At 37.5% G+C, this 23830-nt stretch overlaps 1 protein-coding gene across 1 annotated transcript in view; it reads left to right on the top strand.

The window, feature by feature from the left end:
- Nucleotides 1-23830, top strand: part of MLIP (muscular LMNA interacting protein) — a 118102-nt gene that overhangs the window by 16516 nt on the left and 77756 nt on the right. The window contains exon 4 of the mRNA XM_047103022.1: nt 11809-13374. Within this exon, the coding sequence (XP_046958978.1) occupies nt 11809-13374 (1566 nt within the window). The remainder of the gene's footprint in view (nt 1-11808; nt 13375-23830) is intronic.

Raw genomic sequence — 23830 nt, 5'->3', positions numbered from 1 at the left:
GGAAATTAGGACACTGGCATGCATATTTATTAAGTACCTAGATTTTATGCATCCATGGCAAAGAGATTACAACAAATTATTTGGCTAGGGCATTAGACATAGAAGCTTTCCTTATGCCCTGAGGCTTTAATCTGCTCTGTGCTGGCAGAACCCTTGAGATCCCCCAGTGGTAGCACGTTGTTTCCTCTGGATGAGATCAATTGTGCCATTAGCCTAAGGGGCAGAGAAAGTACATTAGTGGAAAATCAAGTTGCTTTGACGATTCCAGCAGAAAGTTGATGGCTCCTATTAACAGGAGTGTCTCCTGACTTGTTGATGTCAGAATTCAATTTTTTTCCTTGTTGGCGAAATAAAGACTGAACCGGATGTCAGAGTCCCTGTTCTCCCTTTCCTCTGCTCATCTTCACTAATCATAGTCTAGAGCAGAGCAGCATGGGTGGCTCAGTCGGTTAAGCTCCTGACTTTGGTTCAGGTCATGATCTCACAGTTCATGAGTTTGAACCCCCATTGGGTTCTGTGCTGATAGCTTGGAGGCTGGACCCTGCCTTGGATTCTGTGTCTCCCTCTCTCTCTACCCCTCACCTGCTCACACGCTGTCTCTCTCTCATTCTCTCTCAAAATTAAATAAGCATTAAAAAAATAATAAAAAAAGAACAAGGAGGGACAGTCACTGATGAGGCTTTCTTCAAAGAAAGGTGATGAGACTCTAGGTCCTAGCAGTCTGTCATTCTGTTCTTATATCCACTAGACACTTTGTTTCTTCATTCCTGCGTGAAGGTAATATGCCAGGTACAGGAGAGTAAGGGAATTAATTGTAAAAGACAGGACCTGCCTTCAGGGGATTTGAAAAAGATGCACCTGAAAACAATGACAATGAAAAAGAACACGTTCTAGGAACAAGGGGAGATTCAGGGGGAGGCTGCCTAGATCAGCCCACACCATCAGGAAGGTTCACACTGTAGAAGCCCAATGTGAATGATGAATACAAGTTTTCTTGGCAGATACCTAGGGCCTGGACATTTCAGATAGTGCGAACAACCAGGGAAGTGCCAACTTATAAGAAGCGGGTAGAAGAAGACAAGGACTCTGAAAAGGACTCATCAGAAGACAGGAGATAAAGTAGGAGACAGTGATGAAATAAAAGCCACAGATAAAACAGCTTTAAAAAGGAGAGAGAGATAGGAGGTCAGATTGTATAGAGAAATCAGAAACGATAAGGCATTTGTTTTGCCCTAGTGCCTCTTGGGCATAGAAAAAAAAAATCACTGTAGACATTGGTGATAACAGTTCCCGTGGAAGAGTAGGGGATAAAAACTCTTTAGAGGTCACTGGGAAGTGTGCTAGTTTTCTATTGCTGCATAACAGATGACCGTAAATTTCTTGGCTTTAATAAAATACCTATTTATTGTCTTAAGGTTTCCGTAGTCAGAAGTCTGTGCACAGCTGAACTGGTTCCTTGCTCAGGGCCTCCTGAGTTTGAAGTTAAGGGATCAGGCTGCCCTCTCATGTGGAGGCCCTGCAAGGGAAGGATCTGCTCCTCAACTCCCTCTTGTTATTGGCAGAATTCTTTTCCTAGAGGCTGTAGAACTCATGGCAGCTTACTTCTTAAAGCTGACAATGAGAAAGCAAATCTCTGACACTGTAATCTCTAAACTTTTGACCCTCTTTTAAAGAGCTCATTTGGGGCGCATCTGTGAAGCGTCTGACTCTTGGTTTCAACACAGGTCGTGATCTTATGGTTTCCCGAGTTCGCGTCTCACCATTGGACTTCATGCTGACAGTGCGGAGCCTCCTTGGGCTTCTCTGTCTCCCCCTCTGCTTCTGCCCCTCTCCCATTTACACTGCCTCTGTCTCTCTCAAAATAAATTAATAAACTTAAAAAATTAAAGAGCTCACTTAATGAGGTCATGCTTACACAGGATAATCTGTTGGTTAACTTAAAGCCAGCTGACCAGGGACTTTAATTACATCTGAAAAATGCCTTCACCTTTGCCACATTCTATTAGAAGCAAGTCACGGATTCTGCTCCTTTGAAAAGAGGCGGGGATAATAAAAGGGTGGGGCTCGTTAGGAAGTCTCTTTAAGGTGTGTCGGGTGAAGTAAGGAAATCAATACAGTGATTGTATGGTACAGGTGTCAGAAGAAAACAACATGGGTCTGAAATGAAGGGATCTGCAGGATCCACAAAACTCTTGGTGCACGTGTGTGCACATGTTTTTATCAGTTAGCATTTGCTGCATAACAAACAAGCAAAATGTAGTGTTTTCAAACAGCTAACCAAGCAAAATGTAGTGTTTTCAAACAGCTAACCAAGCAAAATGTAGTGTTTTCAAACAGCTAACATTTATTTGGCTCAAATATCTACAGGTCAGAAGTTTGGCTGTGTTCAGGTGGGTGGTTCTGCCTATCTGTGATAGGGTCAGCTCATCTTTGCTGTGGTTCACTTGTCTGCAATTGGCTGCTCGGTCAGCTGGTAGCTGGTTAGCTGAGATGTGGTTTTGTATCCTCCGGTAGACCAGCCTGCGCGCATTCACGTCATGGTGATGTTCTGTCCTCAGCAAGCCAGTAAGCTCCAAGGCATTTGTGTCTTTCAAGCCATTGCTTCTTGTGTCACATTTGCTAATGTCCCACTGGCCAAAACAAGTCTTAAGGCCAGTTGAGATGGAGGCGGGTGGGAAAGGAGGACTTTGCCTTTTTTATGAAAAGAGTAGAGAATCTGGGGCATTTTTATAATCTACCGCATAATATTTATTACTATGTTTTTAAAGTTTGGAAGCATTCTGCTTTATATTTATGAGACAAATGAGACAGCTAATAAAAAGGAAAAAGGATGGCTACGTAGCACAAGGGGCATAACTGATGAAATAAGATTCCAAAGAAGGCAAGAGCTGCTGTGATTCAGAGTACACAGGGAAAATGTACCTTTTAAACAATTGAAAAGTCAACATTTTCCCTTAGAAGGAAGGAGAAAGAATAAGAATAGGTGTAGAAAACAATAGATTTTCCTGTTAATCTCAGTTTTCCTTGGAGAAAGTGAATCTAGGTCATCTATTGAGTACAACAAGAGGAGTGGTGAGAACAGGGTTTATGGAGAGTGTTAACTTTTGGAAGACCTGTTGTTCAGGACAGGATAGGAAGCTGAGGGCAAAACAAAAGAAAACAACAACAACAACAAAATACTGAGAGGCACAGGGCCCAGTTGAGACTGTAAGACCTTAACTTTATGATGCCAGTCTAAAGTGCCTTCTAGCTCATATGTGAGAGAAAGATGCCTTCCTCTGCACAGGTTCAGGGAATTCAGTTCCACTCTCAGCTGATATCTGCATAAGGGACAAGTTCCTAGGTCAAGTGCAGTGGCCCTGCCAATCAAAAGGGCTGTGTTATTTTTTATTTCTTTTTTTCTCCATTTTTTTTTTTTTTACATTCCAGTATAATTAATGTGCAGTGTTATATTAGTTTTGGGCGAGCGGTACAGTGATTCTACAATTCTATACATTATTCAGAGCTCATATGATAAGTGTACTCTTAATCTATTTCACCTATTTCACCCATCCCCCAGTCACCCCAGCCTTACTTTCTCCCCTCTGGGAGAAATTTGTTCTCTGTAGTTCAGAGTCTGTTTTTTCTTTTTTATTATCTCTTTTTTGTTGTTGGTTTGTTTTGTTTCTTAAATTCCACGTATGAGTGAAATCACTTATTTCCCTTAGCATTATACCCTCTGGATCCATCCATGTTGTTGCAAATGGCAAGATTTCATTCTTTTTTGTGGCTGAGTAATATTCGTTTGTGTGTGTGTGTGTGTGTGTACCACTTCTTCTCTATCCATTCATCTATCTATCAGTGGACATTTGGGCTGCTTCTGTAATTTGGCTACTATAAATAATGCCGCAATAAACATAGACGTGCATTTATCTTTTGCATTTAGTGTTCTCATATTCTCTGGGTAAATAACCAGTAGTAGAATTACTGGATCATATGCTGGTTTTATTTTAAGTTTTTGAGAGACTTTTATACTGTTTTCCACAGTGACTGTACCAGTTTGCATTCCTACCGACAGTGCATGAGAGTTTCTTTTTTTCCAGTCCTCGGCAACACTTCTTTTTTCTTGTGTTTTTGATTTTAGCCATTCTGACAGGTATGAGGTGATATGTTATGGTGGTTTTGATTTGAATTTCCATGATGATGAGTGATGTGGAGCATTTTTTCATACGTCTGGATGTGTTGGAGAAATATCTGTGTATGTCTTCTGCCCATTTTTAATTGGCTTTTTTTTTTGGTGTTGAGTTGTATAAGTTCTTTACATATATTTTCTGGATCATAACCCCCTATCAGATATGTCATTTTCAATTATCTTCTCACATTCCATAGGCTGTAAGTTAGTTTTGTTGATTATTTCCTTTCCTTTCCTTTGCAGAAGCTTTTTATTTTTATGTAGTCCCAATAGTTCATTTTTGCTTTTATTTCCCTTGCCTCAGGAGATACCTCTAGAAAAATGTTGCTATGGCCAATGCCAGAGTAATGACTACCTGTGCTCTCTTCTAGAATTTTCATGGTTTTGGGTCATTAATCCATTTTGAGTTAATTTTTGTGTAGGTGTGAGAAAGTGTCCAGTTTCATTCTTTTGCATGTAGCTGTCCTGTTTTACAAACACGATTTGTTGAAGAGACTGTCTTTTTCCCATTTCACATTCTTGCCTCCTTTGTTGAAGATTAGCTGGTCATATAATTGTGAGTTTATTTCTGGGCTCTCTATCCTGTTCTTTTAGATTCATGTGTTTATTTTTGTGCCAGTGCCATACTGTTTTGAGTACTACTACTTTGTAGTATATCTTGATATCTGAGATTGTGATACTTCTAGTTTTGTTCTTTTTCAATATTGCTTTGGCTATTCAGGGTCTTTTGTGGTTCAATAAAAATTTTAAGATTATTTGCTCTAGTTTTGTAAAACATGCTATTGGTATTTTGATAGGGATTGCATTAAATCTGTAGATTGTTTTGGGTAGCATAGACATTTAACAATTTTTGTTCTTCTGACCCATGAGCGTGGAAGGTCTTTCCATTTCTTTGGGTCATCTGTTTCTTTTATCACTGTTTTGCAGTTTTCAGAGTACAGGTTTTTCACCTCCTTGGTTAGGTTTATTCCTAGGTATCTTATTATTTTTGTTTTTTTATCCATTCCATTACCCTGTGTCTTTTGATTGGAGTGTTTAGTCCATTTACATACAAAATAATTATCGTTAGGTTCATACTCATTGCCATTTGTTACTTGTTTTATGGTTGTTTTCGTAATTCTTCTCTGTTTCTTTCTTCCCTTGCTCTCTGCTCTCCTGGTTTGCTGGTTTTCTTTAGTGGTATGCTTGGATTCCTTTCTCTTTATTTTCTGTATATCTATTACCAGTTTTTGCTTTGTGGTTACCATTAGAATTATATATAACATCTAATACATGTAGAGTCTGTATTAATTTGATGGTGGCTTAAGTTTGCACCCATTGCAAAAGCACTAAATTTCTACTTCTCTCCCCACCCCCACCCCCACATCTTAGGTATATGGTGTCATACTTTACATCCCTTTTTCTGTTAATCCCTTGACTGCTTTTTATAGATATATGTAATTTTACTGCTTTTATGCTTCCAGCTTTTCTTACTCCTACTTATATCTTTCCTTTCCACTCAAAGAGTCCCCTTTATATTTCTTCTAAGGCTGGTTTAGTCGTAATGAATTCCTTTAACTTTTGTTTGTCTGGGAAACTCTATCTCTCTATCTATTCTGAATGATAGCTTTGCTGGATAGAATATCGTTGGTTGTAGGGTTTTATTTCCTTTCAGCACTTGGAATCTATCATGCCACTCCTTTCTGGCCTGAAACATTTCTGCTGAAAAATCCACTGATAGCTTTATGGGGTCTCTCTCATACATAACTGTTTTCTTTTCTCTTACTGCTTTTGAAATTCTCTCTTTATCACTACTTTTTGCCATTTTAATTACTATGTGTCTTGGTGTAGACCTCCTTGGGTTAATTTTTTGGGGGTCTGTCTGTATCTCCTTGATCTGAATTTCTGTTTCCTCTCCCAGATCTGGGAAGTTTTCAGCTGTTATTTCTTCAAGTTAATTTTCTTTCTTCTTTTCTTTCTCTTCTCCTTCTGGGTTCCCTATAATGTGAATGTTATTATGCTTGATAGTGTTGCTGAGTTCCCTTAATCTATTTTCATTTATTATTATTATTATTTTTTCTCTCTCTTGTTCAGCTTGATTGCTTTCCATTACTCTTCCTCCAGGTTGCTGATCTGTTCTTCTTACTTCTTCTTGTCCACTATTTATTCCCTCTAATGTACTTTCAATTATAGTTATTGAGTTCTTCATCTCTGATTGGTTACTGTTTATATTTTCTGTCTTTTTGTGGATGGTCACAATGAGATCCTCCATTTTTTTCTCAAGTTCAGTGACAGTCTTTATGACCATTACTTTAAATTCTCTGTTAAGCATATTATTTATCTCTGTTTTATTTAGCTCTCTTGCTGTGATTTTGTCCTGTTTTTTTTTTTCATTTGGGATATATTCCTCTGTCTCCTCATTTTGTCTCTCTGTCTGTTTCTCTGTGTTAGCAAAGTTGGCTATAAATCTCCTAGTCTTGAAGGTAGTGGCCTTGAGAAAAAGAGGCCCGCAGTGCTCTACAGTGCAGTGTCCCTTGTTCACCAGAACCTGGAAATTCAGAAGTGTCTTTTATATATGTTGCATGTTCCCCTATTATTGTGGCTGAGCCTTCAGCTTAGTCATTTTCAAAGGCTCTCTTTGCCTGTTGTGGACAGAATTAGGCCCCTATGTTGTTAGTGGGTTGGTCTGGTGTTGCCTTGGGCTTGAGTTGAGTCAGACAAGACACTTGCCAGTGCTGTGGTGGTACTAAATAGCAGAGTGCTTTTGCTGTGCTATTCTCTGCAAAGCTTTGTTGATGGGTATTGCCTGCACTTAGAGAAGATATCTGCCTCCAGCCCATTGTTATGGCCAGAGTTGAATGTTGTGTGTGATTTTCTTCCCCCTCCCTGGGGAAGGAGGCATTTTGAGGTGATGCTGGCCCCTTTCAAGGCTGCTTTCACACTGCCATGCTTGTAACATGGCTTTGCATGGACTCCCTCCAAGAGCATGTTGGATGAGGTGAGTTTGCAGAAGAGCAGGAGGGTGGGGCATCCTGTTAGTGAGCTAGGTGGATAGTGTTGGTTCTATGCTGGTTCCTGCACATATCCCTGTATGTAGGCTGGGGGGTAGGCTCTTTTGTTTTTAGAGGTGTCTCCTAAAGATACCTACCCCTCCAGCACATGCTCTGAGATTAGTAAGCAAATCTGTGTACCCCAGGAATCTTTCTTTTTCTTTTTTTAAATTAAAAAAAAGTTTATCTTCAGAAAGAGCATGCAGGAGAAGGGCAGTGAGAGAGAGGGAAAGAGAATCCCAAGCAGGCTCTGTACTGGCAGTGCAGAGCCTGACTTGGGGCTCAATCTTACAAAACCATGAGATCATGACCTGAGCCAAAATTGAGAGTCAGACACTTAACCTAGGTGGGACACTAACTAGGTGGGAGCCACCTAGGCATCCCAACTCCAGGCATTTTTCAAACTGCTGCTTTTCTGCTGTGTCTAAGCAGGGCTATTTGATGTGCTGTCTCTTTAAGGGTTGGAACTCAGTTTCCTATTGTTTTTCTGTTCTCCCAGAGCTGAGCCTGCTGATTCTTAAATTTCCAGGTGTCAAGCCCCTCTGATTGTAAGCACTCCTGAAGTTAGGCTTCCTAGTTTTCAAAGCCAGATATTATGGGGATTTTTCTTCCCACTGCAAGTACCTTGTGCCCGGGGCATGTGGTATGGGGTCTGCTCCTTTCCCCTCTCAGCACTCATGGTGTCCCTCCCTCCTAAGGACAGTCTCCTGGGTCAGTTTGGCTCCCAACTGTGTCTCTACTTTCCCTACTCTTTTTGGTGTGGCCTGTTCTCTACAATTAGCTGTGGACAGTCTGTTCTGCCAGTCGTTGGGTCTTTTTCTGGGTTATTGACACTGATGTGGGTGTTATTTAGGTGTATCCCTGGGATAAAGTGAGCCTAGGATCTTCCTACTTCACCATCTTCCCGGGAAGCCCTTTGTTATTATTATTATTTTCATAGCCGCTTTAAGTAGATTAGGTGTAGGAGCATAATGGCAGCAGGATTGATTTAAGATTGAAGATTTGGCAAGTGGATTAGAAAAAGAACAAGGTAGCTATAATGTTGACAATACTGGCCGGAAGGCTGAGATTGAACAAAGTATTTCTAAAACCCGAGATGGAAAATAGTAGGAGATGAGAGAGATGAGATGAGATAGCAAGAGAGGAACTCTGTCATGAAGGAAAGTTACTTAGTTCACATTATACATGGAGAAAGTTTTGATGACATCTTGAGTGTAGGTGTGCTCTGATTAGATTTTAAAAAGTTGCTCTAATGCTAGGTTAAATGGGAGTGCAACTAGAGGTAGAAATACCAGAAATATTATTTAAATTGTTAAGGTTTGAAAGGCTGAGAATCTATCTGCCCAGTGATATTACGAGTGTTCATTAGTGAGATGACCCAGAAATAGGTGTGTTTAGGAGGCCAAGGTGTTTTAATGTAATTACTGCATATAAGCTCAAACTGGAATCTAAAGTTTTTACCTTGCATGGCTGTACAGATTTAGGAGCAAGAGCTCTACTATATGGATCAATTTCTTGTGCCATCCTAATCTTGGGAACTATTCAGACAGCAGATCAATCACTCTTGCTTTTATTCAGATGCTTTGGAATCTAAGACTCATTAGAAAAAATTGAATATATACGGAAGCACTTAATTTAGGTTGACTAAAATTATAACAGCTCCACAAGAGAGATTGGTTGTTAGAATAACTTGTGGCTTCTGTTATACAGGATCCAAGAGTGGATTTAGCATTCATATCATCCACTTGATGAGAGCAGAACACTACAAGAATCTTCTCTTACTGAGATTATTGTGAATGTATTCCAGAATTCAGGATAGTCTTTCTAGAAGAAGTTAGGAATAACTTTGGAAGAAGTATATGGCAGGGGAACTCAAGGAATCAGAAGAAGGCTGTGAATTGGAGAACATAGTTGAGGGTAGCTTTGGAGAGGTGTTTAAAGCAAAGAGATCAACAAAGATCACATTAGAAATAAATGATGAGGAAGACAGAGAATAGCCTTGAGGAGAAGGAATTAGAGCATCATTAACAAACCTAGAAAACAAAACAAGATGTTATAATGGAAGAGGATGAAGGGATAGAAATTTGTAGACATCATTAGAGAAGTTAATTATTACTGGTAAAGGATCTATAGGGTAGTGGTAAATGAAGGACCTATTCTGAGCTGACTGAGCATTTGACAGGTATACATTCTTTCCTTCTGCACAAAGTTATTCATGTCTTTAACTACTTTTTTTTAACCCATTGAAAGGAATTTAGGAAAATGAATCTTTTTCATTAAAAAAATAATTCTTCACTCCTGGGAATTTTATAAAAGTATGGTGCTGTATTTTTTAATTAATGTAAATTAGGATAACATCTGCTGTATTTGCAAATTAGAAACAAATATATTGCAAATACTTGTTAATATGTTGAATAGGAGAATACAATAAAAATGTATGTAGGTTAATACAAACACAACAAACATTCTTAGACTTTTCAGAGTCGTTTCCTTAGAAGTTCCTCAATAATCAACTATTCAAAAGTGCAACAAAATGGAATTATTTATATTAGGTAAAATATGACTCACTGCAGTAGAATGTTTGGTAATTAGAAGCCATAGTCTTGAGAAAGTTGAAGGGAACAGTTTTTTCTTCTGAATGAGACCTTCAAAATTATAGCCTTATGATTTTAACATCATAATTTCATGGATAATCTGGATGAATTAATGAATTTGCTGTATAAATTGAAGTTATCTGGAAATATTACTGAAAAGGGAATGGAATTTTGTGGCTGTTGTTATTAATTTACAAAATTCTTTACCAAAAACTATAGCATAACATGCAAGGACACCCTACACAGTCTTGAAATTTCTTCATTCTTTTTGTGATAAGAGTGCAATCATTGGAAATAATCACAGAAGAACTTTCACTTATGTCTAATCACATGAATCAGTTATATGAACACTGGCTAAGCAGAATTGTTTCTAAGTAAAGCTGATGTGAGGGAATTGTTAAGCTTCTTTCTCAATTTGATTGAATTCTGCTTGATTATCAAATTATCCCTGATTTTCAGATATTCTGGGTAATGCCAATGTATTCAAATATTAATTGTGTAACAAGAATTCTGTGTTGCAAGTACACATATGAATGTACACATAAAAAGAAAGATCTATTTTAATTATGTTTACTTGAAACTTAGAAGTTTAGGGTGAGTTGTTTGCATTTATCAGTTTTAAATATTTTTAGGATTCAAAAGTATATGATATGAAAATCTTTACAGTAGGTCTGATGGACACTTAACATATTACAAAAAAAATCAAGAAATATCTTTTACTGAATTTGTAAAGCAGGCTTTTGCTAAGTTTAATTGTTTGGTCATATATTTTCTTTCCATGTAAGGCAATATATATTATATACAATAAGATATTATATAGTATAATATCATTTAATAAATATTAGCATTTTGAATAACTGATATTTCCTAAATTCTCTTATAAGTTGATAGAATCAAAGAAATAATTTTGCAGGGAGACCTGTGTTTAAAGATTTGGCTTTCAAATCATTTATAATTTTAGCATTTGTCTTTGTACTGTCTTAAAGTACTGGATGATCTTTAAAATAGCACAAGAATACATACACACAGTTATTTCACAGGCCCTTACTAGACTCTCTTGAAAATGATCGTTTCTTCCTTCCTCCCTCCCTCCCTCTCTTTTCTTTCTTTCTTTTCTTTCTTTCTTTCTTTCTTTCTTTCTTTCTTTCTTTCTTTCTTCTTTCTCATTTTGTTTTGTTTTGTTTTGTTTTTAATATGTCAGGGGATTGGTGGGTTGCATTGTTTAAGGCAGATTACATTTGTAAAGTACTCTGGCTTCTTTTGATATGAAAGCATACCTATCTGTTTCCAGTAGAAGCCATATCATTTTTTAAATGTTCATTCCGGCAAATAATTAGGGAACATGTTTTTTGCTCTCTTATTTCAAGCCTTGCTTTCACTATCTCAATTTAGCATTGTTGATGTTGATCATGTTGATGTTGGGTGCTGCATCTTTTGAGTTCTGGTCATTTTTTTAACTTGTACAACATGTAGAAGTACCTCAAGTTTTTAGAATTTTAAACATTTTAAGCATGTTAAACTTTTTAGGGATTGTAATCATTATTATATTATTGTAGTCATTGTATTATTATATTATTGTATTATATACTATTATATTTTTACAATGGAAGAAAATCTATTTCAGTTTTCAAAGTGAAGTTTGAAACTTACTTTGGTGATTTAAATCTTTTCAAGTCACACAATTCCGAGTCAAGATAACTATTTTAGATTTTTTCAGTGAATTATTTTCCAAATGGAAACATCCATATACAATTTTATATTAATGTCCTTACAGGGAATAAATGAGGCATAATATGTAACACTTCACAGTTTATTTATATTTTATTTCAAATTTAAAGCAATGAGCAATGCCTCATTTGCAAAACAGAATTTCTTCCATTTTTATGGAGGTTTAAGGGGCCTGTTTTGTGTAAACTAATAGGACTGTTTGCATTAAACACACAAGTGACAAGAATATTTTGATAGTTTCACAAGTAATCTCCTATTACAATCTGTCTATTTCTCTTTCCTCTAGTTAACTTCTCCCACTACCTCTGAGCAGCTTGCCTGTAAACCACCTGCTTTCTCCTTTGTTTCTCCAACTAATCAGAAAACGCCACCTGACCCAGTTAACCTCGACGGAGCCTCTGTGCTAGAGGAATTCCACACTAGGAGGCTGGATGTCAGTGGGGCCTTGGTGGAAGAAACAGCTACGTATTTTCAAACTTCTGCTCACTCTTCACCCTTTTTTGCATCGAAGGGCACCTCCTCGACGTTACAGTTTCCCCATTCCACTCAGTTATCAGGTTCTAATTTATCCAGTCCGAGTGCAGCAGATCAGAAACCTGGACTGGCATCTGAAGTTCTGAAGAAGACAACAACTTTAAGTTCGCACGTCCTTAGCCCCAGAGAAAGCCCAGGAACCACTTCTCCTTCACCATCCTCCAGTGCTTCTCTGAAGTCAAATTCGGCCTCATACATACCAGTCCGTATTGTCACGCATTCACTCTCTCCAAGTCCAAAACCATTTACCTCCTCTTTCCATGGCTCTTCTTCCACTATCTGTAGCCAGGTGTCATCTAGTGGAAATCTCTCAAAGTCAGGGGTGAAATCCCCAGTGCCCTCCCGGCTTTCTCTTCTCACTGCCATCCTCAAGTCAAATCCTTCTCACCAAAGACCCTTTTCCCCTGCATCCTGTCCCACTTTCTCTCTTAACTCTCTGGCTTCTTCCACACTCACTCTGGATCAAAAAGCAAAACAAACCCCACCCACACCTAAGAAATCTCTCTCTAGTTGCTCCCTGAGAGCAGGGTCTCCAGAGCAGAGGGAACACCAGGTTTCCGAACTTAGGCAGCAATCCTTCCACTTACCTTTTCTGGCCAAATCTACTCCCCTTTCTCAGGCATGCTCCCTTTCTCCCACAAAACATGACAGTAGCAGCCTCATTTCTTTGAATGTAGAGAAAGTGTCACCCACTTCTTTGAAGAGCAACCCAACAGTCTCCCTGCTACAGACTGATACATCCAGTTCTGCAAGACTTCCTCCTGTTCCACCAAGTGTTCCTCCTGTTTCTTTGAAGGGCAAACAGGATGTTGACCTCAGGGGCCCAGAAAAGCCCAGGAATATTCACATACATCCTACATCAGTCTCCTCTGCATTATCTTCTCTATCTCCTCCCACTAACCAAAGAGCCATGCTCTCCTCTCCAGAGAAATGTTTCCATCCTTCCCCAGCTCTTTCAAACCTGATAAACAGATCCAAGAGAGCAGCCCCACAGCTAGGTGGCCAGGGGCAGAACCTTTCAACTCCTCTTTCAACCCCTGTCTCCAGTGCTAGCTCTGCCTCTCTTCCCAAACTGGGGTCCTCCCCTCTCCCTCGTGCTAATCTGCCGACCCAGGCGCTCCAGCTCAGTCCAACACTGTACCCAAATTGTGGCAGTGGTACCTTGCCTTCAAGACTTGGAAAATCTGAAAGCTCAGTATCCAACCACAGGTCATCTGTTTCAACCCGATCACCTCCCATCTCTCTAACAAGAACCAAGGAGCTGATTTCACCTTATGCATTGTCCATGTCAACAGGCCCTGAAAATAAGAAACCCAAGGTATTCTTTTGCATGTTGCATGGTGCATGCTTATTTTGAAATATGGGAGAATCTTTTTTTCCAGAGGAAAAATAATTATGATATTCATTCTGCTCTTACAAGAGTTATAGAAAGTGTAAGTAGAGCTAGGATTTGGTATATTTTAATGTGTAGGTGAATTATGATCTATCTAAAATGTGCATGTTTTGATAAAACTCTTTGATTTTACAAATCCTCCTGTTACAGTAACTTCTTATATCTATGACCCCAAGGTATTTTTTTTCTTCAGGCATAATGAGTTATATCATTGATCACAAAGATGGGATGGATATAAATCAGTTGGTTTGAATTTGAGACTATGATAAATTTCTGATTATTTAATTTCATGGACCCTATTGTCCATCAAAGCATCCTGTACTGAGAATAGTAGACAGGATCAGTGTAAAAATTTCCCCCTTTATCAGGTTGATTTCTTTTTTGCTCCTCCTGAGCACCACCTAAAATCCATACCAGTATGGATTTAGCTATATACATATAGAGCAAAAAGAAATAGAAATTTCCTTTATATGTGAATATTATATTTGATTTATTTTGAACTCTAAATACTTAGTAATTATGAAATACTGAAAGGGTAGGTAGGCTGGGTATAAGAAAATAGAATTGAGAGAGGAGAAATACTGACTTCTAAATGCTCTGAAGCAGCCCGTTGAGCAAGAATGGAATACTGGCATACGTTCATTCATTTATTATTTTTATTTTTTATTTTCTACTTTTATTATTGAAGTGTAATTGACATACAATGTTATATTAGCTTCAGCTGTACAACAAATTGATTCAAAAGTTTTATGCATTGTGCAGTGCTCACCACATAAGTGTAGTTACCATACAATGCTCTTAGACTATTACTATGTTTTCTATGCTGTATTTCCATCTCTGTGGTTTATATAACTTATAACCGGAAATTTGTACTTCACCTCCCCTCCGACAACCATCAATCTGTTCTCTATATTTAAGAATCTGGTTTTTTGTTTGTCTTTTCTTTTGCTTTGTTTTTAGATTCCACATATAGATGAAACAATGTGGTACCATGCACTGTTTGTGGAAATATAAATTGGTACAGTCACTGTGAAAAACAGTATGGCAGTTCCTCAAAAAATTAAAAATAGCAATACAATATGATCCACTAATTCCACTACTGGATATTTACCCAATGAATACAAAAATGCTAATTGAAAAGATATATGCACCCCTATGTTTGCTACAGAATTATTTATAGTAGCCAAGATATGGAAGCAAGCTAAGTGTCCATTTACAGATGAAAGTACAAAGAAGATGCAACACACACACACACACACACACGGACATTATATAGTTGTAAAAAAGGAGATCTTGCCATTTGCAGCAACATGAATGGACCTATACAGTATTATACTAAGTGAAATAAGTCAGACTGAGAAAGAGAAATACCAAATTATTTCACTCATATGTAGAATCTAAAAAGCAAAAGAAATGACAAAATAAATTAAAAAGAAGAATCAGACTTGTAAATACAGAGAACAAACTGATGGTTGTCAGAGGGAAGTGGGGAGGAGGTTGGGTGAAATGGGTGAGATACAGGCTTCCAGTTATAGAATGAGTAGATTATGAGAATGAAAGGAACAACATAGGGAATATAGTCCACAGTGTTGTTACAGTGTTTTTTGGTGACAGATGGTAGCTGGTGACACGTGGTAGGTGTAGCATAACAGATAGAGATGTTCAGACACCATATTGTACACCTGACACTAATGTGACATTGTGTGTCAACCTTATTCAAATGAAAAAACTTATTTAAAAAACCTATACTCCGAAGACTGGCATTTGTTTTAATATGAGAAGGGAAACATATGAAGATGTAATTCATAGAGTTCATTTTTCCTGGTAGAAGGGCAACTCTGCTCTAGAGCGTGCCAGCTTCCCAACTATTCTCAAGTACTTAGGATGTGGATTGTATAGAACCAGAACTGGATTGTTGTATGACTCAAATGAAATTCTGAAGTGCCTGTATGGGGGGGGGGACTACAATTTTTAGGGCAGTGCAATCAAGTAGCAGTTCGAGAACTTCCAAATTCCGTGGAGATTGTGTTCAACTCTGTCATTGTTTGAATGATGAACTTAAGATGGGAAAGATAAAACAATCCTCAAGTCAAATCCTATCACGTCCAATCTATCGTATTAATGATGTTGTGGTACAATTCAACGTAACAAACATGCATAAAACTTCTGCTGTATGCCTACCACCATACTAGCTTTTTTGGGGATGTGTGTTTGTGTGGATGTGTGTTTTAAGAAAAGTAAGAGATAATTCTTTGTCCTTAAAAAAGAAATTTTATTCAGCAGAAGAAAATATACAGATACATGATGTGGAGAAGCTATATAGAGTTATTAAATCCATAATAAAACTAGAAAACAAGTATAAGGTAATATTAATATAGTATAGTACATATTATATACAATTGCTCACTGAATTCAATGTAATAGAACTATTATTATGGGGTATGGTTAGTGAGGGAACTTATAACAAATGGCAGGCCTGTGGGAAATGCTTAGGATTTAGCTTAATGAGGAGGGAAGGAGCTGGCATTTCAGAAATAGTAAATAACCTGACCAAATATACAGAAGATGAACCCAGAGGAGTTTATGTGAAGACATAGGAAGATTGGGCTTATTATTAAACAGTGACAATTGTAATAATAATTATTTTAAGAGCTACCACATGCTTTCTGTATATAAAATTTCTATATATAAAATATACAAAACAGTTAAAAATTAATTAGAAAAGATTATGTCAGGGGCACCTGGGTGGCTCAGTCTGTTGAGCATCCAACTTCGGCTCAGGTCATGATTTCATGGCTTGTGAGTTCAAGCCCCATGTCGGGTTCTGTGCTGATAGCTCAGAGCCTGGAGCCTGTTTCGGATTCTGTGTCTGTCTCTTTCTCTCTGCCCCTCCCTCACTCATGCTTTGTCTCTCTCTATCTCTCAAAAAAGAATAAACATTAAAAAAATTGGAAACAATTATGTCAGTTAACTTTTATGACAATATGAGGTTGGTAGTACTATGTTCTTCATATTATATATCAAACACAAAGCAATAACTCCTATTAATAATCATTTTAGCCTGATTTAATTTCTCATGAAGGAAATCATCATTTATGGAATCATCAGAATTATAAATTTCTATAATGTTTGGGTCATTTAAAAATGTATTTTTAGGGCCCCTGGTGGCTCAGTCAGTTAAGTTTCCAGCTTCAGCTGAGGTCATGATCTTCATGAGTTCAAGCCCCACGTCTGGCTCTGTGCTCCAGCTTAGAGCCTGGAACCTGCTTCAGATTCTGTGTCTCCCTCTATCTCTGCCCTTCCCCTGCTTGTACTCTGTCTCTGTCTTTCAAAAATAAATAGTAAAAAAAAAAAAAAAACACAAAAAACCAAAAAAAAACCAAACCCCAAAACATTAAAAAATGTATTTTTAGAAATTATTTAGTCCTTGTATTTTACATTTTCAAAGCAAATGGGATGGAGAAAAATCTAACATTTTCTATAATTCTGAGTCAAAACTTCTTATTTATTTGAGGTAAAATGACCTGGTGATTATCTAAAAATATATTTGTGTGACTATGGAATTCATTTGTGATATATTAAAAACAACCTGGTGATGTAAACAGTACTGTCTCCTGAATTTATTAACAATTATTTCTTAAACCATACTGCCAATATGTTTAAATTATTCATTACCTTTGTGAAAAGTGATTTTACTTGAGAGGCTTCTTCTGAGTGTTTCTCTTTGTGGTTTATTCTGCTTAGTTCACGTTTTGTCTTGTTTTTTTTTTTTTGGAGAGTTGGAAAAGGGTGAGCCCAGAGGGCTTTTGATCAAGTCAAGTTCTTTTTTGTCCTAAAATCAAGTTTGTTGAAGATCTGTTCTCCCACAGCTCACTTACTGTTCCCAATATTAAAGAATTTTCAACATTTGCTTTATTTTTAGTTTTAATTCCTAAGTTAAAAACATCATGCTTATAGAAGTGCATGATAAATTTGCTGAACATGAAAATATGAGGAATCATGATAATTTATCTATTTTTACCCTTTTTATTGAAAAAAATGTTTCTTATAATGGGCAAAATTCATGATAACTTCTGCAAAAAATAGTTGCTCCCTGAGACATGCTGTTCTTAGTTATATTTATTTCTTCCTTGCTTCTTGCTCTTATCTCTCCAGGTAAAAATCAGCCTACCTTTTTTTTTTTTAATTGCAAACTATTATTTGCAGGATTTGTAACTTGAGTATAAAAAATTCATTAAAATGGATGCTGGAATAGATAAATCTTATCCCAGTTTCCTTTGATGTTTGACTAGTTTTGCTTGAATTGCTAAGATTATTTTATAGATTGATAAGAGGAAACAGACAAAAGCTTTGGGATATCAAAGAACTCATATGCTCCTATGGATTGTTTCTTGTCTTGTTCCTTCCACTGTGGTGCTAATCCAAGCACAGGGCTCTCTTTGAAGTCAAAGAGCTTCAGATTTAGATCAGCTTCACTCAGCGCCAGATCCCAAAAGCAAAGAGGTCCTGGAATACAAATGGCCATCAAATTAAAACATGAATGCTTGAAGGGTATTAGTTCAAAGTGTGGGCCCTACTGTCCTTTGATATTGAAATAGAACGGAACAGCTAGAGTATACTGAGCTAATTTCAGATATAAAGCATGCTTGATATTTCTTTTTTATAGATAGAATCTTAAGGTTCTGAATCTGTTTACATTAGTATGGTATAATTGATATACTTTAATTTCAGATACAGTTTTAAAATATTAATTCACATTATAATCATGGTCCTAGACAGGATGAGCATCTCTCTGGATGTTGTTCAGTCCACTCTTTGATTAACATCTGTATTGTTTGAGACGTTTCTGCCCCTTGGGAAAGGGAATATCATAAAATTAATTCCCGGGGTTGTATTTGGGTTCCCAATATATTTGGCCTTCATTTACAACCTAATTTAAAGTTTTCTCCTAGGGAGTTAGCATGGTGTTCCCTAAGGGGATTTGAGGCCCTTACCTCAAAACTTTAAACATCTTGCCACTTACTGAAGATGGTTTGAAGCTCTTTTCTGACTATGAGAGCTCCAGTGATGTGCCTGTCTTGGCCTTACAGCTATTTGGACACATAGTTTAGGGATCAATTGGGAGCTTTTAAATGTTTCATGACCTTTTATAGTTGGTGTTTTATTTATAAACCTCATTCCTTGAAGACATTAAAACATTTCCAATTACATCACCCTGAAAACTTGGTGACAATAGTCTCCATGTGACTGTCTCCATTTCTGCTGATCCACATGTAATCTGAGACATGAGCAATATGGAATGTACCCTCATGAGCTAAAATGGTCAATCTGGTTCAAGCAATCGATGTGCACTGAGTGCTTATTATGTTCAAGACACGTTACAAAGTCAGGAGGATGTTGCAACAAATAAAATTGCAAAAATGCTTGCTCACAGAAAGGTCTTGGGCAGAAGAGAAACAGTCAGCAATTACCACTTCCACCTCCACGACTGCCATAAGTAAATTTTCTTGTGTGTTAGATAGTCATACACGGTATGGAGAAAAGTATAGCAGGGTATGGGGTAGTGTCACAAATTTATACTGGCGGTCATGACAGGTTCCTTTGGGAAGGTGACATTGAAGGGGGTGATGCTCCTTAAGAGAGTATAGCCAGGAAAAATACCTGATGCCAGAGAGTGCTTGGCAGGTACAAAGGTAGGAGAGCCAGTATCACAAGAGTGGAGTTAGCATAAGGAGGTTGAGATTGTCAGAGGGACATGTAACTGCGAGCTGGGTCCTGTGAGGTCTTGTGTGCCACTTCTTAGTCACTGATTTTTAATTTGAGTAAGAAGCCATCAGAGGGTTTTGAGTAGATAATTGGCACAATCTTGTCTATCTTGCGGCCGTGTTAAGAATAGACTGTAAGAGGGTGAAAGCTGAAGGAAGGAGAATTTAGGGGTCTGTTGGAACAATCCAGGCAAGCGACGATGATGGCTCTGGTGAGGTTCTAGCAGTGAAGGTGAAGATCATGTATCCGTATATATTTTGTAGGTAGGGTAACAAACCTTCACAATCATAGGTGAAATGATAGAACAGCTGAAACTAGGTATATGTATCTTCTTGTTTGCTTTTCTCCTTTTGTTCCTCCTCCACCTCTTTACTTCACCTCTTCTACAGAATTCTTGGTGCCTTTGTGGAGATTCTAGATTTTCTATGATTCTCCCATCCCTCCTATGTGTCACTTACATTTCTGTACTAACCAATTCTGGGTCCCATTCCCTTTGTTTCTCTCCAGCTAGCCTTTATTAATTGTGCTTAGCAGTGATTCACACTCAAGTGTCAGTAATTGACAAAAACCTTTTTTATCCCTTTAGGAATTTTTGCATTTTAATTCAGGGAGGGACTTGTGCAGTTTAACTTAAGCAAGGTATTAAAAAACATAGGGATGGGGTGTCTGGGTGGCTCAGTGGGTTAAGTGTCCCACTTAGGCCTAGGTCATCATCTTGCTGGTCTGGAGTTCAAGCCCTGCATCAGGTTCTGCGTTGACAGCTTAAGACCTGGAGCCTGTTTTAGATGCTGTGTCTCCCTGTCTCTCTGCCCCTCCCCGACTCATGCTGTCTCTGTCAAAAACAAACATTAAAAAATAAAAATAAAAATAAATAAATAAAATAGGGATTCAAGGTCAAGAGTTCAAATCCTGAAACTTCGTTTCATTGAAGGACTTTGACAATTTAATATATTAGAAATGCCTTCAGGGCATACTTTGAAGTGGGAAGAGGGTCTCTAATCAGCCAGGCTTATCTAAGACTTGAACAGTAGATGAGGAACTAAAATTTTGTTTTTTCATGTCCTCTGAATCTTTCTGTAATTTTCAATAAAATACTTCAGGTTAGGTCAACAAATATGTGCTGAATATCTGTTCTTTGCCAGGTTGGTATACGATATTGGAAATTGTATAAAATATCTTCTCTAAAAGACCTATCAGGCTAATAGGGATGGCAAAATATTGTAATACAATAACATATTGCATATTTAGAGTACTAGAAACACAGACAGATAAGTCAGCCATGGAGACTGCTACTGGGAAGAGTGTTGTTCAAGGAAATTTCTCCCTCTCCCTGCCCTGCCACCCCTTCCCCACTGCTTCAGTTCTCAGGATCATCATAGAGATTATACTCTGCCAGTAATCCAGATGTAAGGGAGGTCTCTGGGCAATTGGATCAGGGCTTGGGTTAAGCTTTTGTCTCAGGGAGATTCTGACTCAGGCAGTACATGCATGGTCACTGATGAGCAGGAAGGGCTCTCTTGGAGTGCCTGGGTGACTCAGTAGGTTGAGCGTCTAACTTCTGCTCAGGTCATGATCTCACAGTTCAGTTTCTGTGTTCAAGCCCCATGTCTGGCTATGTGCTGAGAGCTTGGAGCTTGGAGCCTACTTTGGATTCTGTGTCTCCCTCCCTCCCTCTCTGCCCTTCCCCCACTCATTCTCTCTCTCTCTCTCTCTCTCTCTCTCTCTCTCTCTCAAAAACAAATAAACATTAAAAAATTAAAAAAAATTAGAATGATGATGCTCTCATTTATACTTGTGAATGCTTCAGGAAAGAGAAGTTGGCCCTGGTGGTAGGGAAGCTCTTTTGTTCAGGATTCTCTCTTGTTCATGTAATCTGAGGTTCTGCCCTTCACCTATACTTAAAGTGTAACCATGAGTTCAAATTTCTAATTCTCAAGGCAACTAATATAGTTTGCTTTGAAATCTCATGGGTCCTTATTACTGGAGCCTGTGGAGGAATTTTAGCCATCAATAATAGTGGATGTGATAATGGTGAGAAATATTTTCTGAAGGGGAAAGGTGTGTTTTTGCTGTTCTCACTTTCATACCTGGGATTTATGTTGTAATTATCTAGGATAAATAGAATTTATAAATAGGATTAGCTCTGAAAAAACTTCTAGGGTAAAATACCATTTCCTTTTCTAAACCTAAACTTTACTCTGCCCCTTTATGTGGTAGATATTTAAGAAATATTTATTGAATGTTGACCAAAAACATAGATTACAAATTGGAGAGATACAATAGGTATCACTGAATGTTTTCTGGATTCAGGGTCAGGCTGGTCAGTTCTACTTTCTACGATTAGCTGATGGTGATTCCAGCCGGTATTACTACAACTTACTATTCAAGTTATATTTACCTTAACTAGAGAAATTTGTAATTTTAAACCAAGGAAAGGGAACCAGTGAATTTAATTTAACACCTGGAAGACTTGGAGTGCTAAAGAAAAACTATATTCCAAATTAGAATATTGTTAAGAGAAACCTGAAGAAATATGGTGAACCCAAAAAGTATCTCTAATGGCAACAAGAATGATTTTCAGACTGAAAAGGAAAGACTACATATGTCTTAGGCACACATAAAACCCCACAGATGGGAACTAGAAGGAAATATCTATATGCTCTAAGTTCCTATCTCCTGGTTTAGATAAACTGTATCTCAAACAAACCAAATTTCTACTTCTATTGTAAATGATGGGCGATAAGAGATTTGCCAGAAAAAGAAACGAGCCATATGTTCTATTTATCACAAAAAGAGGAAGGTAAATTCTGAAAATGATTGCCTATATTCTTAGTTTGTGATTGTTTACAGAAGCAGTTATGACTGAAAGTCAGACATTTTTTTCAATCAACAGATGTCTGTTGGATTGCCTTCCAAATTCTAGCTTTTGTGATTTTTTTTTTACTATATCATGAATAAAGAGAGATATGTGAAGTGTAATGACATCTCCAAACTCAGATTTGTTCTGAGTGCCCAATCTAAAGCATCCTGCATGTTACTTTCAGTGCCATTATCCTATTTTAATTTTCTGTGTTATTACTTATCTCGCTAGGATATTTCTTTTCTTTCTTGTTTCTTGGCTTATGGTTTGTCTCTTTGGGTGTAAGCTTAGTGTTAAGCTCTAGAGAGCAAAGGCTTTGGATGTTTTGTTCACTGCTGAATCTGTAGTACTTAGAGCAATATAAGTCACAAAGTAGATAATCATTAATATTTTGTTGAATGAATCTATTAGTTGAACTGCCATATCCAAATAGATTTACAGGATAGATTGGTGTCCACCAGGTTGGTAGAACCCAGGAGGCAAGAGGTCCTGATCCTTGGTATATGACTTGAATGAATAAAAATGACATGCCTGACAAAATGGTTCATGAAATAATTATAAAAATTCTTATCTTCATAGTTTACAATAACAAACCAAAACTGATCAGATGAAATGGGATAGAGATAATGCCTGAAGTACTATTTTGGGATCTAGAGAAGAATAACATAACTGCAGGATGGAGTTTAATTTCAACAAATGTTAAACAAAAAAGATGAAAGGATTAGAGATTTTAGGTGGTAGCATACTCAGTGTGATCCAACAATATGAAATGACTCCAACTTCACTCTCCTGTATGTATATTCTTCACTTATGACAAAAGCAAGGAGACAGTTCCAGTTACTATCATCTTCATTGTATTAACTGAGTTTATTATCAATAGATGTCACGGAGGTGATGATTATATTCTATTTTGTGTTAAAAATACATCTCGCTAAGTGCACACATTTTCAAAATGTAAAGGAATGTTGACAGAAGAAAGTGATGAGGATAGTGAAATCTTCAACTGAGGATCAGTGAGGATGGGTTGGAGGAAACAGCATTACCACTCTCATGCAGAAGGGAGCTCTTCACATGTGTCATCATTCTAAGGTGGGGAGAAAGGACCAATGGAGTAAGGTAGCAGGAAGTACATCTGGCTCAGTATAAGGGAGAATTTTGTACCAATTCCAACAATGAGGCCTAAACATGTTGTCTTGGGAGATAGACAAGTGTTCATGTGGTAGCTGAACAGAGGATTGATCAAAGAGATACATGTCTTAGATGAGGGTGTTAAGCCAGATGGCCCTCAGGATCACATCTAATTCTAAGATTCGGTGGCATTATGTGTGTGATAACAATATATCTCTTTGTAAAGGCTTGTCCAACTATATACTTTAGGGCATTTGGGGATAGAAGAACAAACATTGTAAATTATTGTGTGTCCTGCAATGAGAGGCAAGGGCATATGGTAGATAATTGCACAATTGTTGACTAGTGTGCCTGCATCCAAATCCCAGCTATGACTTACTACCTAGTGACCTTAAATAAGTTAGTTAACATCTGTGTATTTTAGTTTCCATATATAAACTGGATATAATATAATCTAATAGCTTGGTTGTGATAATTAAAAGAGATAATACACATAAAGCTTTTAGAATGGTACCTGGCTCATAGTGATTATTAGCTATTATTATTATTATTATTATTATTATTATTACAACTATTATTAGAGTTAAGTATTCATAAAACCATCATGGAGTATTAATGCTATAATGT

The sequence above is a fragment of the Lynx rufus genome, unplaced genomic scaffold (assembly GCF_022079265.1).
Source record: "Lynx rufus isolate CCGP_SWC_20201006 ecotype Redwood Valley unplaced genomic scaffold, mLynRuf1.p SCAF_6, whole genome shotgun sequence".
Lineage (NCBI taxonomy): Eukaryota > Metazoa > Chordata > Mammalia > Carnivora > Felidae > Lynx > Lynx rufus.
The sequence above is the reverse complement of the archived record's forward strand: the minus strand, read 5'-3'. Positions and strand labels throughout refer to the sequence as shown.